This window comes from Vigna unguiculata, chromosome 3 (genome assembly GCF_004118075.2).
Source record: "Vigna unguiculata cultivar IT97K-499-35 chromosome 3, ASM411807v1, whole genome shotgun sequence".
NCBI classification, from domain to species: Eukaryota; Viridiplantae; Streptophyta; class Magnoliopsida; order Fabales; family Fabaceae; genus Vigna; species Vigna unguiculata.
Window position 1 is genome coordinate 63,236,439 of NC_040281.1, and position 23,360 is coordinate 63,259,798.

The following is a 23,360-nucleotide window of genomic DNA, read 5'->3' on the forward strand; positions in this document are numbered from 1 at the left end:
AATATTAATTAATTAAATTATTATAAGATAATTAACAACCTTATCACATACATGCATATATATATATATATATATATATATATATATATATATATATTATGATATAATAATAGTATAATTTCACATTGTTTATATGCATTATTTATTATTTATTTAACGACCATCTTTTTGGATTTTATAAGTTGAATGAATAAAGTGCTAGAAAAGACTGTTAGTTATACATTTTTCCTATTATATTTGTTTAGCTAAGTTATTTCGTTTCGGATACTTTAATTGTAGTTAATATGTTGAACTTTGAGAAAATCGAATAATAATTCATAAAAATTCAAACTAGTTGGATAAGGAGAAATAGAAAAAAAATTATATGAGTGTTATAAAAGTTGCTAGCGTGCAAAGTACCCTATTTAGATGATATTAAGAAATGGTGAACATTTATTTTCAATATTTTTATAGGTCCTTGAATTTTTTTTCCTAGTTCTCCCATTAAATCTCTTTACTAAAGGTGAGAATTCTTTTTTTTTAGTTCTCCCATACAATTGTCACATAGAGTCAGTTTCAGATTTTTCAGGTAGCTACTATACAATTGTGGCTGTGGCATAGCTGCTTCAAAGCTTAGTTCTTAGAGAACTAAAATCTGAATGAATGGCATGCGCTTTTATTTGTTCCGCACAACATCCAAGATTGTAGAACTTGCTCGTTCGGGTAAAATCGGCCGTGCTCGCAAACTGTTCGATGAAATACCTCACAAAGACTTGGTTGCATGGAATGCCATGCTAACCGCCTATTCCAACTTAGGACTTTACCAGCAGAGTCTTAGTCTCTTCGGTAGCATGAGAGTCTCCCATTTGAAACTCGACAACTTCACCTTCTCTGCAGCCTTAAACGCATGCGCTGGTGCATCCCATCTTCGTTTTGGAGCAACACTACATGCTTTGGTAATTGTATCAGGCTACCTGTCTTGTCTTCCTGTGGCTAACTCGCTCATTGACATGTATGGCAAGTGTCTGCGTCCTGATGATGCAAGAAAAGTGCATGATGAGATGAGTGATAGTAATGAAGTGACATTGTGTTCACTTCTGTTTGCTTATGCCAACTCTTATCAGTTTGGCACGGCTACTGAACTGTTTCACAGCATGCCTGAAAGGGTTGTGATTGCTTGGAATATAATGATTGCGGGTCATGCTCGTTGCGGTGAAGTTGAAGCGTGCTTGCATTTGTTTAAAGAGATGTGTGGGAGTTTGTGTCAGCCAGATCAGTGGACTTTCAGTGCTCTCGTGAACGCTTGTGCTGAGTCAATGGAGATGTTATACGGATGCATGGTGCATGGTTTTGTGATAAAATCTGGTTGGAGCTCTGCCATGGAGGTAAAGAACTCGATTTTAAGCTTTTATGCCAAATTAGAATGTCATGATGATGCCATTAGGGTGTTTAACTCCTTTGGATGTTTTAATCAAGTGTCTTGGAATGCCATCATTGACGCTCATATGAAATCAGGGGATACCCATAACGCTTTTCTTGCTTTCCAGCAAGCTCCTGAGAAAAATATTGTTTCTTGGACTTCTATGATTGCAGGGTATACGAGAAATGGGAATGGAGAGCTAGCTTTAAGTATGTTTTTAGACATGACACAAAACTCTGTCCAGCTTGATGATCTAGTAGCTGGAGCAGTCCTTCATGCCTGTGCCAGCTTAGCGATACTGGTTCATGGAAGAATGATCCATGGCTGCATCATTCGTCATGGTTTAGACAAGTATTTATATGTTGGGAATAGCTTGGTTAATATGTATGCAAAATGTGGGGACATAGAAGGTTCACGGCTTTCATTTCACGCCCTTCTTGAGAAGGACTTGGTTTCTTGGAATTCAATGTTATTTGCATTTGGACTGCATGGGAAGGCCAATGAGGCTATAGGTTTGTACAGAGAAATGGTGGCATCTGGTGTGAAACCTGATGAAGTAACTTTCACAGGGCTGTTAATGACTTGCAGCCATTTGGGGCTTATAAACGAGGGTTTTGAGTTGTTTCAATCCATGAGTTTGGAATTTGGACTTTCCCATGGAATGGACCATGTGGCATGCATGTTGGATATGCTTGGTCGCGGTGGATACGTGGCAGAAGCAAGAAGTTTAGCTAAGAAGTATTCAAAGAGCAGCAAAAGTAGGAGCAATTCATGGGAGGTTCTACTAGGAGCATGTTATGCACATGGAGATTTAGGAACCGGAAGCCGAGTGGGAGAATATCTAAAGAACTTGGAGCCTGAAAAGGAGATTGGTTATGTGTTGTTGTCAAATTTGTATAGTGCAAGTGGGCAGTGGAAGAATGCAGAGATAGTTCGGAAGGCAATGGTTGATCAGGGGGTAAAGAAAGTGGTTGGTAGTAGTTGGATTGAGATAAGAAACGAAATGACCTCTTTCGTATCTGGAAACAATGCGTATCCTTTCATGGCTGAGATATCTAAGGTACTTCACTTTCTTCAATTGGAAATGAGACATGCATCATGACCTATTCATTTTGGTATTGGAGAACCTTCATAAACTAGTTAAAATATTTTCATATACAATTTTTATTGTCAACTTTGGTGACACCTGAGATTAGTTTGTAAGTTTTTTCAAATTATAAAGCACGACCCGCCCTGACTTTGCCTTTGGCAACGAATGAAAGCACCTGATTCAATATTAACAGCACACTTTTTAACACGTTTTTAAATGGGTGAATTATATTTTGAGAATTAAATTTGGATAACATTCTCTTATAACCTAATGTGATATTTTTTAAGAAGTTTTGAAATATAAAGAAATAAAAAAAATGAAAAATTATTTAAAAAATGTTATCTCAATGATAAAATAAAATTGTTAAAATTTAATTATTAAAAAATTATTTATTTTAATTATTGGCTAAAGTATATTGCCTCTATATTTCTAGTTGATTTCAACAAATAGTAGTGAGTGTTATAAACACCTTGTGTTTGTCAGTCAACTATAGGTATACTCAAAAATCAAGATTTAAAAAATATAAAAAATTTTGTTGTTAAAAGTTCACTTAAAAACTCTTTATTTTTATAATTCTATGTTTTAAAAAGTTAAATAAAAATAATCAACGTCATTTAAATAAAAATAAGATGGCATTATAGAATTTTAATATCAGGAAAAGAATTGACCATTAAATTCTTTATTATAGAATAACACTGAGGAAGAATGCATTTTTTATTGTAAGTGTCCATAAAAGGAACGAGATATGTACTCCTCGTTAGATTTGGTTCCTAAAGTGCTTGCTTAAAAACAATTCTCAAAAGACAATCGAACAAAAATCTAAACATGAAAAAGGCTAAATAGAACAATTGATTCACCTTCTCTGAAATCAAAATATCAAAATTATTGATTTTGCTAAATAAATTTTCTTTATTTATCAAAATAAATAAAGAAACAAACAGCAGTTAAAAGACACAATTTTTTTCAGTAATAAATTTCAGGGGAAAATTAATATTTATTAATAAATATTAAAATAGAGTACTAAATAACGGTCGCATAAATGTCAGGTAATTGTAGAACAAGTAAAAAACTGCAAATAGTTGAAATTTCATAAAAATTACACTATATATAATATTAAAATGTTGAAATAGAGAGTATATCAAGGATTTGAGTAAACTTAGTGCATATTTAATGAGCTGCAGTTGAAAAATAAAATAAAATAATCTTAAAAAATAATTCTTAAAATGGAATGAAACTATGAACAAACATAAAAGTGATGCTAAATATTCTACCTTATATAATAAGCTAAAAGTTTACAAAATTAAACTCTCAAAATGGTACTAAGACATTCTCATCTGAAAAAATATTAAAAATAAACATAAATAATCAAATGTGCCTTAAAAATTATTTAATTTAATAAAATTTAGATTTTCATTTTCTAAAATGCAATACATCATATAAAAAATAGAGAAAAATGTACAGTAAAGGTTGTAATAAAATAAAAATTACATTGGGGATCTAAATAAATGCATTGGATAGAGGATGAGACGAACAATTGAGAGAGAAAAATATTTTTTTATTAAGTTACTTAATAAACTAACACTACATTCACAATTTTCTTTGGTTAAAATTTGTGAGAAACACTTAAGATTTGTGGGTTTCACCAATTTTTCTCGATAACAAATCCATGAATAATATACTTGTAGTAAATGTGTTTTTCATGAATACTTTTTGTGAGTAATTCCCAACCTGGTACAGAAAATGTTTCCAAGAATATTTCTTACAAAGTTTGTCTATTTATACCCACGTCCAACATGGTATACATTCTTTAGTATCGATAAAAAGATGGTTTGGACAATAATAAGTTTCACTATCATATAATAACCTTTAGAAAAAAACCATCCTCATTCATATATTTAAATATAATATGTATTAAATTTTTTGTCTCATCTGTACTCAGATCCAATACTACTTAATTAATTTTATAAAATAATAAAAAATTACTGTAAAAGAAACATAATATTATCAAATATTTAATATTAAAATAAGAGTATTATTGTTTTTTCAATATCAAATATTTAGAAAAAATTATAATTATATACATTTCAAATTGAAATGCCAAATAAAATTTTATAAGTGTCAAAATATTTATTAAATTTTCAAACGTTAATGTTACATAATTGATAAAATTTAAAAATATTTAAAAATATATATAAAACAAAAACAAATATTTAAATTAATTTTTTGAAACGTATGTCTACTTCAATTTTTTAATTCTAATCAAATCTTTCTTTTTTACACTAATAAAAATTATTAATACATCAGTTGATAAAAAACATGGAAAAAATAAAGATTAAATTAATAATTAAAATTTAACATACATCTTTCATCTTTTGAACTACACTATATGTTTAATAGTGATAAAAGATATTTATAACAATTACATTAAATTATTGTATTATAGTAAATAAAATTTATTTATAAAAGTATAGTGACAAAATTACAAGTTTCATAATGAGTTAGAAAATAAAAATAATTATATAAAAAATATCAAAATAGTATTTCACATAATAAAAGTGAACAACAAATAAAAATATTAAAAAAATATCAAATGAAAAACAAATGTGTTGCTAAAGGTATAATAAAATGAAAAAGACCTTAAAATTATAAGAAAACTTTTCAAATACAAACTTGGTCAAACAATAGAGAGATGATGAAACATATTTTAGCTAAACAAAAAACTCTTCAAATGAAACAAATATTAGTAATAATAATAATAATAAAGTAAAACAAAGATAAGTTTTTTATATTATCTAGGAAAATGAAAATGAAATGTTTATGTTGTTAAACACTTAAATTGACAGTGTTAAACATTTTCATGTGAAAATAAGTTGTACAATAAATAAAAAAAAGTAAAAATACTAAATTATGATAAATAAAAAATATTTAATTGATATATATATAATTTGAACATAATTGCACAAAGATTGTGATAAGAGAAAAAATGTCTTAGAGATGTGAATGAATTTCATCACAAACCAAACATTTAGAAGAAATAAAACAAATTGATATATATATATATATATATATGATTAGTTAATATATTATAAGTATTTTAATAATTTAAACTAAAATAGCGATAGAATATGGATAGGTATTATGACGGATATACAAATAGAGACGGATAAATATGTGCATTCCCATGTACCCAATTAGTATAGAAGTTTTTTGTCAAAACTAACGAGTTTGGACAATACACATATTATAATATTATAATAGAATATATTTCTGTTTTGATTCTTCTCCCTCTGTTATAATAGAATGAGATTTTGTCTTGCCAACTGTAATATTTTGCTTTTTAACCTAGACAAGTGTTAAACAATGATAACTATTATAAATGCTGCTCCCTTTTTGTTTCTTACATTCGATGCATTCAATATAATGAAGACATCTTTTAATATTTTAATCTAACAACACATAATGATGAATTTATTTGTCATCATTATTCTTTAAACCACCACCCATTTTCTTTCCACAAATCAAGACAATTTCTGTTTATAAAATATTAAACAAATCACAATTTCTTAAATTAGGTATGATATCAAGATTAGAACGCCATACTATAATAGGTCCTAATCTCATGCATATTTAAAATGTTCATTCACATATTTACGTTTGATTAATACTATATATTTATTCAAATTTAAACCAGTTCAAACAAAACAAATTTATGTATGTCCTAACGTTATTAAAGTTATATGTGGGGCATTTCATGATATTGTAGTCGAATTACTTCCCATTATTACAACATATATACTATAATTATAAGTTATGACCAAAATGTTTAAAAGAATAACTTTAAACTTAGCTTCATTTCATGTTTTTTCCTTCTGTCTTTTGACCAAATTAGGCAAATGTAACAACATAGTGCAAATCAGTACAATCAAGTAACATTCTGCTTGAGTAAACATTTATCCTTTTGAAGAATTGCAGACCTTCAAAATGGACGAACTATACTTTAATAGTGCAACATAAAAAGTTTTAAAGTCTAGATAAATTTACATTAAACAATTAAGAGAAGTTATATAACAAATATATAAGTCCCACTCCGGAAAGGGAGGTTGGACTATGTTGGATTTTTCCATTAGCTCCCCTTCATAAATGTTTGTCAGAATTTGTAGCCAAAATCATGTATCTTCACAATGTTAATCAAAACTATGTGAATCTATAAAATCCAGAATTATCAATATAAGTTATTAACTTTAAAATCATGATTGAGTTTCTTTAATGATTTCATTCTTTTCTTCTTATGTCTATAAATAGTACGTACTCATAGACAATGAATCATCCCATACTTTAACTTATTTAATTAAAAATTTGAAAGTTAATATTTTATAATAAATAAGTAGATATTTATTTCTAATATACCATTTATATTAGGAAATAAAATAATAACAAAATATCTTATTAATAAAGATAATGAAATTAAAAGATGAATAAAGTTTAACAATGAAAAAGAAGAAAGTATTGATTCTGAAGATATTGTTGAAAAATATTGAAAGATTATTTTTTATTTTTAATTATAATAAAGATTAGAAGCTGTGATTTTATGTAGGAAAATGTATTTTAAAATTTTAAAACACGTTATTTTTGTGACAAATTTTAATTTTCAATTATTAATGGAATCAAGAAGGACTATCTTTTATTTGAAAAAAAAAATTAATTAAAATTTTAAAAAATGTACGAGACCTGAAATGACCATTTTATATTTTAAGTCATATATCTTATAAATCAATTTCACCAAAAATTACAGAAATATCTAGCTTTAAAAAAATAAATTTCAAACTTAAAAAAGCTATTTTTTAGCTGGATCGGGTTAGAAAATGTTGGGTTGGACTTGAAAAATCGAAATTGAAGGCCCACAACATTGTGATTATTTACGAGGGTGCCCATGTCTCCCTGATTTTCTCTGTCACTTTCAGAAGTGAGAAGTCATCGCCCTTTCGTTTCCTTTCCCTTCCTCCGAAGGTCCGTTCAACTCCATTGCCTAACCTTTTGCAATCCCTTTTTTATTTTTTCCCTTTGTTTTTCAGTTAATGCTTTAAGGTATTTTATTTTGCATTCATTTCATTGTCCCCTTTGTAATTATGTTAATGCATGTTCAAATTGTTAAGACCATTCCCTGACCTCAAGTTGAAAACTAATGTCTTCGTTTAAGAGTAACGGTTGCTTCCATTTTTTCTTTTTAAATCATTTCTCTAAATCTTTTTCCTTCCATTTTTCCAAAATAGTTAGGGTTTTACCTATTATTTGAATATGTCATGGTTTTGGAGTTTATTGGTGAATGCTTTTCTTTCCTTGCATGTTTTGACTCCGTTGTGATGTTGAAGGGTCTTTACTCTTTTGATCGCCTTTTGATGTTGTTGTTGAATTCAGACATTTTAAACGGTGGTTTGGTTTTCTGCACGCCCTGATATTCTGTAGATATTATGCTTGTTTTGTGTCTGATTAAAGTTCACATACAGCATACAGACGTGATCATATACAGTTTGTGATGTTGGTTTTATTGTATTGTACTGCTCTTGTTCTAATGGAATCAACGATCCAAAACATATATAATATATACTTGCTACCTGCGTTGCTATTATTTTTATATATTTGTTTTGAACATCAATGGTCCTACATTTCAAGAGTAATCTACATACTTCAGCATCAGTGATTTAGGCTAATTGTTGCAAGTTATTAAAACTATGCAGGGTGAATATGAATTTGACATCTATTTATTGATTGGGGAACTGGTGGGATGTTGGAAGGTTTACTCACTCTCTGTGTTTTGATATTGGTCTAGCTGCTTCTGAAAGTTGGATTGGATATTCTTTTTTTGGCCATTTCGCTTGGCCCCAACACCCACTAAAAGGTTCTGGGATGTGGATTTTTGATGGACTGCAATAAAGAAGAGGCCTTAAGGGCCAAGGATATTGCTGAAAAGAAGATGGAAAACAGGGATTTTGCGGGGGCTCGTAAAATTGCTCTTAAGGCTCAGCAGCTGTACCCCGATCTGGAAAATATTGCTCAAATGCTTGTTGTTTGTGATGTGCACTGCTGTGCTGAGAAGAAATTGTATGGTAGTGAAATAGATTGGTATGAAATTCTTCAGGTTGAACAGACAGCTGTTGATGCACTAATTAAGAAGCAATATAGAAAGTTCGCCCTCCAACTCCATCCTGACAAAAACAAGTTTGCTGGTGCTGAAGCTGCATTTAAGCTGATTGGGGAAGCTCAAAGAGTACTTCTGGACCGTGAAAAACGTAATGTTTTTGACATGAAGCGTAGAGTTCCGATGAACAAACCTGCTACATCACATTATAATACTACTGCGTGGAGGAATGCTAAGTCCAACTTTACAAGCTCAACTTCTCAGCAGCAGCAGCAGCAAAATGGTGCACGAGCTACATTTTGGACAGTCTGCCCATTTTGTTCTGTTAAGTATCAATATTACAAAGAAATTTTAGATAAATCTCTTCGCTGCCAACATTGTAAAAGGCCCTTTGTTGCATATGAAGTGGGAAAACGAGGTACACCATCTCCAGCAACTAATTCAACTCAGCAAGCTTCTGACCCGCAGAAAGGTGGTTTGAATCATGGTGCTTTCAAAGTAGGTGCTGAATCTCAAAGCAATTCACATGCTGAGAAGTCCAATATAAGGTCATCCCCGGCAACTAATTCAACCCAACAGAGAGGCGGTTTGAATCATGGTGCTTTTAAGGTAGGTGTTGGATCTCAAAGCAATTCACATGCTGAGAAGTCCAATATAGGGTCATCTGTTAAAATGGCACCTGCTAGTGTTTCTCGAAAGAGAAAAAGGAAGCAGGTGGCAGAATCCAGTGAAAGTTCTGATCCTTTGATCCACAGTGATTCTGAAGAAGATAGAGTTGCTGGAAAGGATGGTTATTCCAGTGTAGAAAACAATTCAACTACTAGAGAAGGGCATCTACGGAGATCTACCCGGAAAAGGCATCAGGTCTCCTACAAGGAGCATTTGAACAACATTGATGATGGTTTCTCTGAAAGATGCGGTGATGGTGACGGTCATGGTGAGAAAAGTAAAATGAATGACCATAATGGTTTAGCTGCTGCGCACAAAGAAGTAAATCAGAAACAGCATGCTGCTGCTCACAAAGAAGTAAATCAGAAACAGCATGCTACTGCTCCCAAAGAAGTAAATGCTGCTGCTCACAAAGAAGTAAATCAGAAAAAGCACCTGTATTCGGGAAGAAATGAGGAAACTAACACATTTAAGGGAAAAGATAAAGGAAAAGATGTGGTGGGAGGGGCAAAGCAGGTGGATGAAACCTCAGAGCATCCTCCAGGTTCAACCTCCAAAGTATCAAATCAACCAAATGTTTATGCCTTCCCTGATGCAGAGTTCAGTGATTTTGAGAAGGACAAGAGAAAAGAATGTTTTGCTGCTGGGCAGATTTGGGCTGTTTATGACACAGCAGAAGGTATGCCTAGGTTCTATGCTTTAATCAGGAAAGTTCTATCTCCTGGATTCAAACTGCAGTTAACATGGTTCGAACCACATCCGGGCTGGAAGGATGAAATCAACTGGGTGAACGAGGAATTGCCTGTTTCTTGTGGGAAATATAAACTTGGCGACACTGACGTCACGGAAGATCATCTGATGTTTTCTCATCTGGTTTTGTGTGAAAAAATTAGCCGTACTTCTTTTAAAGTGTATCCTAGAAAGGGAGAAACTTGGGCCCTTTTTAAAAATTGGGATATTAATTGGTACATAGATGCGAAATCTCACCAGCCGTATGAATATGAGTTTGTTGAAATCTTGACAGATTATGTTGAAGATGAGGGTGTATATGTTGTTTTCTTGACTAAGTTGAAAGGTTTTGTAAGTATCTTCCTTCAAAATATAAAGGAATCTAAAAGTTCATTTCAAATTCCACCACTGGAGTTATTTAGATTCTCTCACAGGGTTCCATCTTTCAAAATGACCGGTGTGGAAAGGGCTGGTGTACCCTCAGGATCTTATGAACTTGATCCCGGAGCTTTACCAGAACATTTTGCAGAGATGGTTGGTCATGGCTCATCTGTCTGTGAGAATACAGGCACTTCGGATAGATCAGAATCCCTGATGTCTGAGGGAGGTAGGTCCACTCCCGATGTTAATGGCAACACTGATTGTTGTGCTCCTCTGGCACCAGAAACAATTGAAATTCCAGATACCCATTTCTTTAATTTTGACGCTGGGAGATCCCTTGAGAAGTTTCAGATTGGTCAAATTTGGGCATTTTACAGTGACGAGGATGGATTGCCTAAATATTACGGTCGTATTAATAAGATTGTGACTAGTCCTGATCTTGAATTGCACGTTTCCTGGCTTACTTGCTACCGGCTACCAGAGAATGCCACTGAATGGGAGGACAAAGATATGGGTGTGCTTATTTCATGCGGTCGATATAAAGTTAAGAAAACAGATGAGTTTCTCAGTATTTTTAGTACCACCTCTTCCGTTTCACATCAAGTGCATGCTGAATCTGTTGGAAAGAGTACAAGATATGCGATCTTTCCGAGGAAAGGTGAAGTTTGGGCGTTATATAGAAAATGGACAAATAAAATGAAGTCTTCTGAGTTGAAAAATTGGGAGTATGACATAGTGGAAGTCATCGAAGAAACTGGTTTGTTCATTAATGTTTTAGTTCTGGAGTTTGTTAGTGGGTTTAGTTCCGTTTTCAAGGGCAAATCAAATGAAGGATCATCTGTCAAGCTGAGAATACCAAGAAAAGAGTTGCTTAGGTTCTCCCACCAAATCCCAGCTTTCAAACTGACAGAAGAGCATGGCCATCTGAGAGATTTCTGGGAACTTGATCCCGGTGCGCTACCAACACATTATTATGGCTCTAGATGAAAGATCGTGGGTGATTGAAAAAGTGGAAACTGTTTTCTTTTAATTAGATTAGATAAACCTAGTGCAGTAGGGTATGATATGACGCACCGTTAAGATGTGTGGTAACATTTTGTTATTGTTAGTGAGTTGTTAGTGGTAGGCTGCGAATGACTAACAAGTGAGGTTTACCAAAGAACTCAAAGAACTTACTTCATATCGGTACACTCTCTTTTTCTTTACATGTAGAAGTCATGCCATCTTTTCTTCATCCCTAAGTTAGATGTCTTTTTAGCTGCAGAAGAATCACATTCTGCCTTGTATGTATGTCACTGAATTTCCTAAGGTACTATGGAGGAACTTACAGCCATGGGCATTGCAAATATAACACTTATCTCCTTCCCTGTCTTTCTGCGTTTCTCAACAAATGATTTTAAGTATATATAATGTACATGAGAAAGCAAATCAAATGCAGGAAATAGTCTTAACATTGTGAGACTTTGTCTCCGTCTTTGGATGATGCTCTACACAATGGATCTCTTCTCGGTTAGTGTATAATATATCTCTGGACATTCCTAAAGAGATATGCAGAACTGCCATTGCAAGTTGGTTCTTGCACAGTACTCCGTGCTTGAATTCAACATTTAGTGTTAGAGCACTTTAATTTTCACAATTCTATTTTGATTTGATCCCATCAGCCTGACAATTAATACAACATGCAACATCCACACTCTTTTAGCATTATTAACTTTAATTTATGAAAATAATATTATTCATTTCATTTGAAAGAAATTACACTTTCTAATCTACTCTTTTGAACACCTTATCTTTTATAACACTTTTTTTTTTATATTATTTTAGGTTAAATGAGTTTATGATATTTCTAAAATTGGTCCTTAATAGAATAGATATCTCCAGAGTCTTAATGTGTTTGAATCCAATATGTAAATAAATATGTTATTTTGGTCCTGTTATCTACTCTTAGACTTTTGAATTACTATTAAATTAAATTAATATATTTATTAATATTAGGTATAACAACATTTCAAATTTGTTGGAGATAATTTCAGTAAATTTTGAAGATATAATAAACATATTTAAACCTATTTTATTTTGTTATCAGTGTGTTCAACAGTATCTTTAAAGTTTCCCCTGAAGTCCTTCTTGCATAATCTGCATGGACAAAGGACGGAAAATACCTAACTGGTCTACAAAATTCTTTAATTAATTTTTTATTTGTTTTAAGTAATTATAACTTATAATATAATATATTAATAATATTGTTTATAATTTATATTTCCTTATTGATTTATTTTATCCTCTCACGAATGTTGCATGCCCTTTAACAACAGTGCATCACGCCATGTTAGTTACAATCTACAACTATTTACTGTTTACTACAAACCACCCCCATGTGGGCATCAATACCAGATTAGCAAAAATAATGATTTTCTTTTGGAATAAGACTTATTCCCACTCCAATAAATCGAGGAATAAGCTCAAACAATTTTGGGTTAAATATATTTTTTATTTTTAAAAATTATGTTTTTTATATATTAAATTTAATATATTTTTTATTTTTATACTTTATAAAAATTATATAAAATGTTTTTTAAGTATATGAAGATTATATTATAGTTCATAATAAAACTCAGTTTATCGGATTAAAATATTTCACGCACTGTTTGATGAGAATTTTCGTTTAAAGATGCAATGTAACTTTTTAAGAATAGTTTGATATCGAAAAATATTTAATCTAATAAATATTATTTGTTATCTATAAATGATAAAACATAAACAACTTATTTAAATATGTGATAATATATTTAAATAATTTATTTTTTCGATAAAACACTTAAGTGAAGCAAATTAGTCTGTATTGTCATTTTTAAATTATGAGTGATAAAAATGGTTAGATATTACATGTCAATCCTATATTAATCTGGATGAATCAAATAATATTGAGTTTTTCAACCTATCTTGACTAACTTGCCTAAGCTGCCTACATTTTTCTTTAATTTTTATGTTTTATGTGTAAAATATTAAAATTTATAACTAAAAAAATCCATAATTTAAATTATTACCATATTCATATTATATTGTTTAATTAATGTAAGCATGTGGTAAAATAATAATATAAATCATAAACAATTACTAATTAAATTTTAATTATTATTTATAAAGAAATCATTTAATTCATAAATCTCTATATTTATATAACTAGAAACATTAATTAATTAGTTATACGAAAAATTAGTAAAAACTGACAAGTTGACTCGCAATTTAATTTTCTTCAAAGTTTGGTTAAGACTTCCCAGCTTGTATCGACTACACAAGCTGGTATGTTCCAATCCAATTTTTTTTACCACTCCTAATTGTTCTTAAAAACATGTTACATTAATTGATAAAATACTAATTATTAATGGTAGTTCATCTTTACCACCATTCACTGAGATGATTTTTTTTTTTTTAATAATACAATTGGACAAGTTCTATTTAAAACCTTTGGTGATCGTGATAGAATCAGAAATAAAGTTTAAATATTACATATCTAAAAAACATGTTTGCAGAATCAGACATCTCAAGATAAAAAAATTAAGATTTTTTTTTTATCGGCCCAATTAAGACATTATGCATCCACAGATTGTAAGGATGATCTATATAGAGTGAAAAATATTCATGTTCAATTTTTATTATGTTAAAACTTAAAAGACTCGTGGAATCAGAGTCACATTATAGATTATTATGTAACTTAAGAAAAACCGTGCAAGAAAAAAGGAATCTAGTCTCAATGGGACTTAATTTAGTATTGTACTGTAAACATTAACTATGTTTAGTAGAGGGCATTTGGTCTAGTGGTATGATTCTCGCTTTGGGTGCGAGAGGTCCCGAGTTCGATTCTCGGAATGCCCCATATGTTCTTTTTTTGTCTTATAACTTTTTATAAACTTGACAAGCTGAATAAACGTAAAAAGTCCAAACAAAATAGGGTTTCCATTTAAGGGTTGATTAAGAGTAACAAAAGAAGTAGAAATAAGAAAAGCTTAAAAAGCAACTAATGGGAAAAGACCTTATAAACGCGTTGAGGAACCTTCCGAAATATGCCCAACGTGAGATCCAAGTAAAGAGGGAGTTGAACCAACACAAAAAATGTTACCGGCAAACATGTGATACCATAGATGAGATAAACCGAAGATTTCATTCCTTCTTCAATGATAAAGTAGTGTCCTGCACAGAACGAAACCAATATTGATGTTATCGATGTCCACAGTGAAGTCATTCCCAGGAGAAGCTTCTTAGGCAAGTGCATCGCAACATCCTTTTCCTGGAACCGAGATGTCAGAATCGAAAGAAACAAAACAAGTGCTGTCACCGAGGAACACAGTGCCACAAGTGATGCCAAAGCAAACACTTTGAAACCAGGTTTTCCATTCAACACTGGCTCACCAGAGTCATCATTCGTACCCCCTGGTATTGCTGTTGAGGTTGTGAATGCCACTGTTGCAACTAGTGCTGCAACTAGTGTGCACGAGTCTGAGGTTTTCGACAGCCATTTCCTTCCCTCTTTCACAAGCATTTCGTGACTGTTGATGAAAACCTGTTTAGCCGTTTGCCCCTTGTTGTTGTAACGTGCGTAGAAATTTGGTGGCATAGAATTCTTAACAAGCTGAAATGCCACAAAAATCATGAGCAATGTTAACAAACCTATTACACACTCGTTAACATTCTAAAACTATGATGATTGAAACCAAGAACATGTACCTTGTACCACTTATACTCCCACTGCATCTGCATGGCAGCACCAGGGACACGCCAGGGTCTATGTTCCTTATACGTGGCAGCGAGGTGCAATGCGCTGTTACCTTGGTTGTCTATGTGACGAAATGCACTTTCCTTTACCAGATTCCTCTTTGTGAGCAGCTTGTAGACACGAGGTTGTCTGTTTTCTATGGCTAAAAGAACAACATTCTTGTTGTCGGAATCCACATCATGGATAGCCACAGGGAAGGTATCTAGAATCTTTTCCACCATTTCATTCACTCCCATCTTTGCAGCAATTAGAATTGGTGATACCCTTTTCCTTTTCTCAGCAATTCCTTTTTTCTTCTGATTATCTTTGTTTTCAATATCACTGTCACGCCCAAGAACAAAGGAACTGTTTTCAGTGCAGTCATACTTGTACATAGAAGCTCGCTCAATCAACTCATCCATCACTTTCTTAGCCCACATGTGTTTCTCCTTCCTTCGTTGGATTTTGTCTATCCAAGATGCTCCTGTTACACGTTTAATTAATTAGTTAGCAGATTACATATAAATGATATGTGGTGATGTACATGTGCATGTGCATGTACTTACCCACACCAAAAAGTATTAGAAAGGCCTTCATCAGAATGATTAGAAACCGGATGAACACTTCCCAATTTGGAGGAAATCGGTGTAGTTTCTTTTCTTTCTCTTTCTCTGCTCCTTCTTGCACTGTGCAGAACATAGAATGTGTAATGAATAATGCACTAACATCATGGTTTTACAAGGACAAATGATGGTTTTTACCGAATTTGGTGCTGGATGATCTTTGGAGATTCTCTTCATCATCACCATCATCAGTTCCAGCTTTACCATCCTTTGTGCCGATTGCTGTAACGTATGATCGAAGAGTTTCATATATAACTAAATGGGTAAAGCAAACTGAAAGTATGAAAAAGGGATAACGCACTTATAACTTTAACAGCATTCTTCAACAAATATAAGATGCCGAAGCATGTTTGGTAGTTCATTGGATAGTTCAAAATCTGTGTGCCTCCTTTATTACTACTTTGGTCATCTTCTGTCTCTTCCTTCAGCTCATCAACAAGCAAACCTGCAATAACCGTTTCTCAGAAGAGTGCCAGTTTGTCATTTAATTTTACCTTGTCATCTAATTAAAAGTCCCTTTATAAATAATTTTAAAAACAATTACTCTAAAAATTAAAAATCAAAGTATAAATATAAAGAAAATGTTGCTAAACTAGGAAATTGGTGTGAAGTTTCTTACAATTATAGATCATTCGATCCATGAACTCCATCCATGTGCTGCTTCTGAAACAATTAGGCTTCAGAGCAAGAATATGAAGAGGAGAATAGCCATCCTGGTTAACAGCATCAGCAAGATTTGGATACAATCGAATTATTTGAAGTGCCAAACCTACAAAATACATCAAACTGAATACATTAAATCTGAAACAATTTTAGCAGAAAATATATTGCACCATATATAGGACAGTGACACTAACCAAAGTATTCATTGGAGATGGTAGAGTGAAGAATTGTGTCCCCGTTGGTCTTAATACATGGCGAGTAATCATGTTTATTTTGTAGGTGAGCATGGAGACAGAAAAATGCATCTTTGGAACCATGAATTGCTGCCAAGAAAAGAGGGGTCTCACCTTCAAAATTTTGACAGAAAATGAGGTTGGGGTCTCTTTTGGCTATGGTGTTGCAAATGTCCACATTCCCAAGCTCTGCTGCCAGATGCAAAGGAGTGTTTCCCTTCGAGTTTGGTATGTTCAGGATAGCAAGAGAAACATTTTGGTTAATGTTCTCAAGAAGGGTCGTCAAAAAATTGGTTTGACCCACATACACAGCTATGTGCAACACAGTGTCTTCAGCTTTTGTGACTTTAGCTTCCAATGCTCTATGGTTGTTCTTGTACGCTTCCAACACTTCTCTCCATTGCCCCTTCATCGCATAATTAAACAAACTTTCAATCTCAACTATCTCCACCATTTTGATACAACATGAGCACTCTTGGTTTACGTGAAATTGTGTTATATACTACCACTTTTGTAGATTATTATGTTGCATGCATGTTAGAGTAAGCTGTTGGAGGAAGCAAAGAAATTATATGACAGATGAGACAAGTGGAATCCGAAAAGGAAATGAGAATGTGGAATGAACAAGTAAGTGGTGCAGGTAGATTATTAGTTTTATATTTTTCAGTACATTAACTCAGCAAAGAAACTGATGCTGAGGTTTTCTAACATTTTCTTAACTTGTATTTTCTCTCTATGCAAGATAAGTATTAAGTATTTTCTTTGTGTTGAAGTAGATTTGATTCCAACTATATATACCTTTCGTATGTTCCTTTTTCCCAATTCAGGATAATAACTTTTTTATTATATGCGCTTAATCGTTTGTATTTCTACTATTTTCTATCATTTTTACGAGGAAATATTTTGATTATTAAATTTTAACAATTTTAGTGATATTTTTTAAGTGGTTTTATTTTTTAATTTTAATATTTTAAACTCATTTAAAAAATAATATCTATATTATAAAAAAAATTTGTCAAAATTTAGTAGTCAAAATATTATTCTCTTCGTCGGCGTCTTCTGAAATTTTTTAGATCTGCATTTGTTAAATGACTTTGCTTTATTTTTTTAATTATCTTCTGTGCAAATCTTCAATCTCGTTTGCTTTTGAAAGTTGATAAAGAATGATGTGCTCTGATGGTTCAAGACACTTTTACATTTGTTCTGTTGTGGAAATAATTCAAACACTACTTACAAATTTCATAAATAATAACAATTATAAAAATAATTGCATAGATTATTTGTTTCTTTAATAAAACATTTTCGAACAAGTTTTTATAGTTGTTAAAATAATATTTTCGACACTTAATAATATATTTGATTGTTACGGTTTGCTTATAACTTAAATTGTGATTTACTGAACCCGTTTATCGCGAGACTTTGGTAGAGAACTATCTCACGCACCCTTATTAAATTAAAAATTACATTTTTTTAAATAGTATATAAGACGACGAAAACTGCAAAAAATACATTAAAACCTGATATTATATGAAAATATTCTTAAATATATATTATTGGCAAAAATATTATTAAGCAGAATATTCCATAACTTATGGAGATTTTTTTAATATTTTTATTTTCTCCCTTCACTGTATTTTATTTAATCTTTTTGTTAATAAATAAATATACAACAATGCTCGTGACTTAATTGATTTGATCTAACTAAAATTTAATTAAGTTAGTTTGAATTTGATTAGTTAAAAATAAAAATTATTTTATCATTTAGTTTCTTAATTTTTGAGTAAAAATTGTAAGGAGTATCTCTTTAAAATTTTAGACCAATTTAATCCATTACCACTTGTGGGTATTTAATTTTTAGAGAATGCTAACCAGTGTTCTTAGAACACTGATTAAAGAATAATTAATGTGCATTAATTTTATTGTTTTTACATTAAAAATTGAAATAATTAATTTTATTAATCGAAATAATATAATTGCATGTAATAAATTTTATAAATACAAAATTGTCCTTTGAAATTTTTAAATAATTCTGATACAAATTAAGTGTTTTGAAATTTGTAAGTTCTCTATTAAAGATTTAGGTAATTAAATTTTTTTTATATTGCTAAATTTATATATATATATATATATATATATATATATATAATTAATTAATAAATTCAGATGTTAAAATATTGTTTGTATTTTTAATACAGGGTTAAGTTAATAGGGATGCTGTAAAAGATTATTAAGTTAGAGAAAAAAAATTTAATGAAGTCTCAAATTAATATACTTTATTTTTATTTTTTAAACTTTTAAGATGTTTAACACTATTTATTTTTTGTTTTTATATTAATTTAATTTTTTATGTTTAATTATATTTTAAATTTTAACAAGATTAAAACATATTTATTTTATTATTTAATTATTTTTTAACTTTTATGGGTGAACATTAAATAAAATATTAAATACAGTTGTACAACATTTAAGGACATTTTTTTCCTTTAAACAAAATGAAATTGCATTAATAATTATTATGTCATATTTTATTTATTATCATAGTTAACTATAAATTTTTATAAGATTCAATATATCTTAATTATCCTTAACCAGTACACTAATTAGCAAGATTCTTACTTTTTAACCAAATTTTGTTAATTTTATTTCACGTTTTAATACAAGACTTAAAATAATATTGAAGCGAAAATGTATCAAACGATATAAACAATCCAAATATCATTCCGAGACATACGTTTAAAATGTTAAATGAATTTAATAAAATTTGATTAAAAAGAAATCAACGCAATAATTTCAATTTTCACTTACGAGAGACAAATATCTAATCCTAATATTTATGTGTATTGGATTTGGTTGAATTGAGTTTGAGTATTTTAATAATCGTTGAATTAGTTAATTTTGTGCTCAAATTTAATTTAACTTAGTTATATTTAATTAATGCAACTTCTTGTAAATTCAATCCCAGCCATAGTACTAAAATTGGATCCCACGTTAGTGAATAAAAGCAATCATAATTTAAATTCAATTTTTGCTAAATTTTGTCCAACCGCTGCATGTGTAATATTGTAATTCGATCTTCATACACGTAAATAAACAAAGCCATAATTAATAATTTGAAAATAAATAAAAATAAAATGATATTGAATCTAGTAGAAACTCATGTTCTATATATATAAAAAAAAAGCCACACTCAAATATAATTAGCTTCATAATTTTATTTTATTTTTAAATGTAGAAGAAAACTTCCCCTTCAATAAAATAAAACACCAATATATACCAACTTTTTCTCAAGTAAATATAACTAACTTACTAAATTTTAACGGCAAAGGATTTGGTTTATATAACAACCTTTTTTTAACTAGTTATTTAATAGTCTTTTTACTATAAAGATCATATTTCACTATCATCAATTAAAGGATTAAATCTACAAAAAAAAAAAAGTGCACACATTAAAAATTATTTGATATTTCATCAATTGATTTTATCTTAATATACAAATAATATATATTTTTAAATATAATCAAATAATATATATATATATATATATATATATATATATATATATATGCTTAATTTATAAAAAAAAGGCTAACAATTATGATATTATGTTGGATGATTAGATTTATATAGTTATATGTAAAGACTTATGAGAGTGAAAAACATATGATTTGGTGTACACATCTGAAAAATATGGATCAAACATGATGAAAAGCAAATACATATATGATTTGGTGTTGATGAAGAGAAGATGAAGCTTTGAGAATTGGGATTCATGGATACCCCACTGCGATGCAGGTCTCCCAAAATACTTTATCTTCCAATTCATTCACAATAACTTCACCACCTTCATCTTCTAATCTTCCAACTTCTTCATCTTCTTCTTCTTCTTCTTCTGCTTGCCCTTTGTCACAGTTACATGACTCTGCATCATCATCCTTATCTCCACTTACACTACACAACACACCCTTGTCTTCAGAATCTGCACTATCCTCAATTACTGACAAACCTGACATCTTCACACTGCTATTCATTTCTTCTTCATACAAAACTTCTCTCTTCTTCTGTTTAATTTATAATGTTTTTTAAGGATCATCTTTTTGCACTTTATTCATGGTATTCATTTCATTGATGTCATTTCTTGTCAAACTATAAATTGTTGCCATTGGTTTTATTCCACATTGATGGTGGGTTTCAGGTCATTCTTCCACTTATTATTTGCATCAATTGAATAGTCTTTTAATTTATACAAATAAGGTATATTAATTAAGATCGAGTAATACTGCAATTATAGAGTTGTTTAATTAAGAAATAAAATTAAGTTTTACAGGTGTCTCATAAGTTTTAAGTAAATTTTCTTCATTATATACAAAGTTAGCTGTCACGACAATTATTCAAATGATAAAACAAAATAAGATTGGAGTTGCAGAATTGCAGAAAGAGAAGATATTATGTGTGAGTGGGTGTTCACAATCAAGTGCAACACGTTATCAAAGATTATATATAAATACTCAAATAAGTGTGCACATGTAACAAATCTCAACACTATTATAGAGTATTGATGCATGTGGTTGCAAATCTTATTAGGTCTATATATATATATATATATATACTGGGCATTTCTGTTGAAGAGTCTGGTCCAAAGATTGACTAGTTAAAATATTTTTTCTTATGGATTCATACAATTACTTTGCTTATGACTTTCTATTACTGAAAATAAGAACCAAAGTTAAGAAAATAAAAGGAAATTATACAATAATAAATACACTCTAAATCACTATTACAACAAGAGTATTGGTTACACCGAGAATCATGGTGATAATATTTGAAAGATATGAAAGAAATAGTGCATGATTTTGTATTCTCATATGTATGTACTATAAGGCATATTAGGATTTGCCGACACTTGTTATATCACAGTTCACATCCAAGCATCTTACAAAGTGATGCCACTAATGGTGCTGTAACGTCAACACTGAATTAAAGCAGCAGGGAAATGTGAGGATTTCTTGCACACAATTTAAAACAAATTATTAATATTATTATTCTTTACCTTTTAATATAATATTGAGTAATTTACTTATTTAATATAGATAATTAAGAGATATTTTAAAACCCCAAAAGGAACACACAAGCAACCCCTCACTCAAAGAATCCTCTCGATCTATGATATTGCTTTTTATGATAATTATTTTAAAAAGTTGTATCTAGTCAGATAATTTTCTCAATTGATAGAATATTGATTTGTACATTTACCGTACTACAAAAGAAAAAACAATTATATTTTTTTCGGTAACGTGCTACAACTTGAAAATTTCTGTCCGAAACAGTGATCACAATAAATTGTCAAGCGTCATAACTCTCTAGTCCAACGCAGTCAACCAAAATAAAATAACTATCAGAAAATAATTTCCAATATCCTTTTCCTTTTCCATTTGCATCGCAGTGTTACGCTGTGAATTCCATGGGCAAGAACAAAACATTTGAACAAAACAAACTAATAACAGTAGAATACAAGGTCGCAATGTACTGCAACGAGTGTGAAAGAATCGTTGCCAAAACCATCATCAAGTGTAAAGGTTCACGATGTTCTGTCTCTTCATTTATTTAATTTGTTATACCCTTGGATTATATTATTAATATACAACTCTGATTTTATTAGGAGTGGAAAAGTTCATCACCGACATGAACAAAAACCGGGTGGTGGTAACAGGTCGGATTGATCCCATGAAAGTAAAGAAAAAACTTAAGAAGAAAACGGGAAAGAGAGTGGAGATTGTGTGTAACAAGGATGAAGAAGAGGCAAAAGATGAATCGCATGAATCTGATAAACTTGTCGTAATGTATCAGTTCGCACTTGAAAATGATTGTTGCGTAGAGACCGAAGCCATGATGATATTCAGCGATGAGAATCCACATGCATGTGCACTAATGTAAAAGGGGTTATTCCAGATTTTCATTCCTTATTCTTTGATGTGTTGTTGTATCAGTAGGATCACCCTTTGACCCCAGAAAATTCTCCTAATTTTGTATTCATTCATCGAACTGAAAACAAGACATTATCTTGAAAAAGAAAAACTTGATTTGTTTACTCACAGAAGCAGCTTTTTATCTTGAGGTTGTTGGCATTGAAGGATTGGCACACATGTGATGCATTTTATGGCTTGTCCTTCTCAAATGCTCAATTTACGCATGCAAACTTTTACCCGTGCTTTCTATTAAACTGAAAAGTCGCATCAAATTTGCACCAAACTCCAATAAGGGCTAAGCACCGCACATTCGTAGTGCGTTTCGTGAACCACATGGCATGATCAATTATTTTACGCATAATGCGGGATCTACTTGCCTTCTGCTTTTTATATTAGGTTTTAAGCATGAACCTTCTAATCTAATGCAAGTACATTACACGGCTGATCTTAACTTTCTTTAAATATTATACCACATCTTTCTTTCATTACATGTTATGCGAGCACTACTTAAATTTTACAAAACTAACACATTGTTTTATATTTCGTCTTATCTTTTGTTGAAATATCAGATATAGATCATAAATGTTTCTCACAAAACATTGTTCGTGACATGTGAATAATTTTAGCAGTTTTTACTCTGGTAGGCATTTCTACAATCATTGACAATGAGACTATGTATGGACCAATTTCCTCAGCAAAATCGCAATGATTGTTCCCTTCA

The 23,360-nt window shown here is 30.7% G+C and overlaps 4 protein-coding genes and 1 non-coding gene across 7 annotated transcripts; 4 read left to right on the forward strand and 1 right to left on the reverse strand.

The window, feature by feature from the left end:
• Nucleotides 1–363: 363 nt before the first annotated feature.
• LOC114177342 (pentatricopeptide repeat-containing protein At2g36980, mitochondrial) lies at nucleotides 364–2,570 on the forward strand. Its single transcript, XM_028062640.1, has one exon. The coding sequence runs from the start codon at nucleotides 639–641 to the stop codon at nucleotides 2,499–2,501; it is 1,863 nt and encodes a 620-aa protein (XP_027918441.1). The 5' UTR covers nucleotides 364–638; the 3' UTR covers nucleotides 2,502–2,570.
• Nucleotides 2,571–7,415: 4,845 nt separating this feature from the next.
• Nucleotides 7,416–11,775, forward strand: LOC114177826. 3 transcript variants are annotated; one of them, XM_028063393.1, is made up of 2 exons: nucleotides 7,416–7,496; nucleotides 8,225–11,775. In XM_028063393.1, exon 2 carries the CDS (start codon nucleotides 8,407–8,409, stop codon nucleotides 11,389–11,391), a length of 2,985 nt encoding a protein of 994 aa, XP_027919194.1. In that variant the 5' UTR covers nucleotides 7,416–7,496; nucleotides 8,225–8,406; the 3' UTR covers nucleotides 11,392–11,775. The 3 variants fall into 3 exon arrangements, with proteins under 3 accessions (XP_027919194.1, XP_027919196.1, XP_027919195.1); XM_028063395.1 differs by having other exon boundaries at nucleotides 7,417–7,496; nucleotides 8,317–11,775; XM_028063394.1 differs by having other exon boundaries at nucleotides 7,486–7,574.
• Nucleotides 11,776–14,208: 2,433 nt separating this feature from the next.
• Nucleotides 14,209–14,280, forward strand: TRNAP-UGG. Its single transcript has one exon. It is a non-coding gene; the product is annotated as a tRNA-Pro (tRNA).
• A 23-nt stretch (nucleotides 14,281–14,303) lies between these two features.
• LOC114177378 lies at nucleotides 14,304–17,273 on the reverse strand. Its single transcript, XM_028062697.1, has 7 exons — nucleotides 16,638–17,273; nucleotides 16,400–16,549; nucleotides 16,082–16,225; nucleotides 15,919–16,002; nucleotides 15,724–15,843; nucleotides 15,130–15,641; nucleotides 14,304–15,034 (listed from the first exon to the last, which is right to left on the reverse strand). The coding sequence occupies exons 1-7, from the start codon at nucleotides 17,128–17,130 to the stop codon at nucleotides 14,423–14,425; spliced, it is 2,115 nt and encodes a 704-aa protein (XP_027918498.1). The 5' UTR covers nucleotides 17,131–17,273; the 3' UTR covers nucleotides 14,304–14,422.
• A 4,717-nt stretch (nucleotides 17,274–21,990) lies between these two features.
• Nucleotides 21,991–23,115, forward strand: LOC114177841 (heavy metal-associated isoprenylated plant protein 19). Its single transcript, XM_028063416.1, has 2 exons — nucleotides 21,991–22,249; nucleotides 22,333–23,115. The coding sequence occupies exons 1-2, from the start codon at nucleotides 22,135–22,137 to the stop codon at nucleotides 22,605–22,607; spliced, it is 390 nt and encodes a 129-aa protein (XP_027919217.1). The 5' UTR covers nucleotides 21,991–22,134; the 3' UTR covers nucleotides 22,608–23,115.
• Nucleotides 23,116–23,360: the final 245 nt, after the last annotated feature.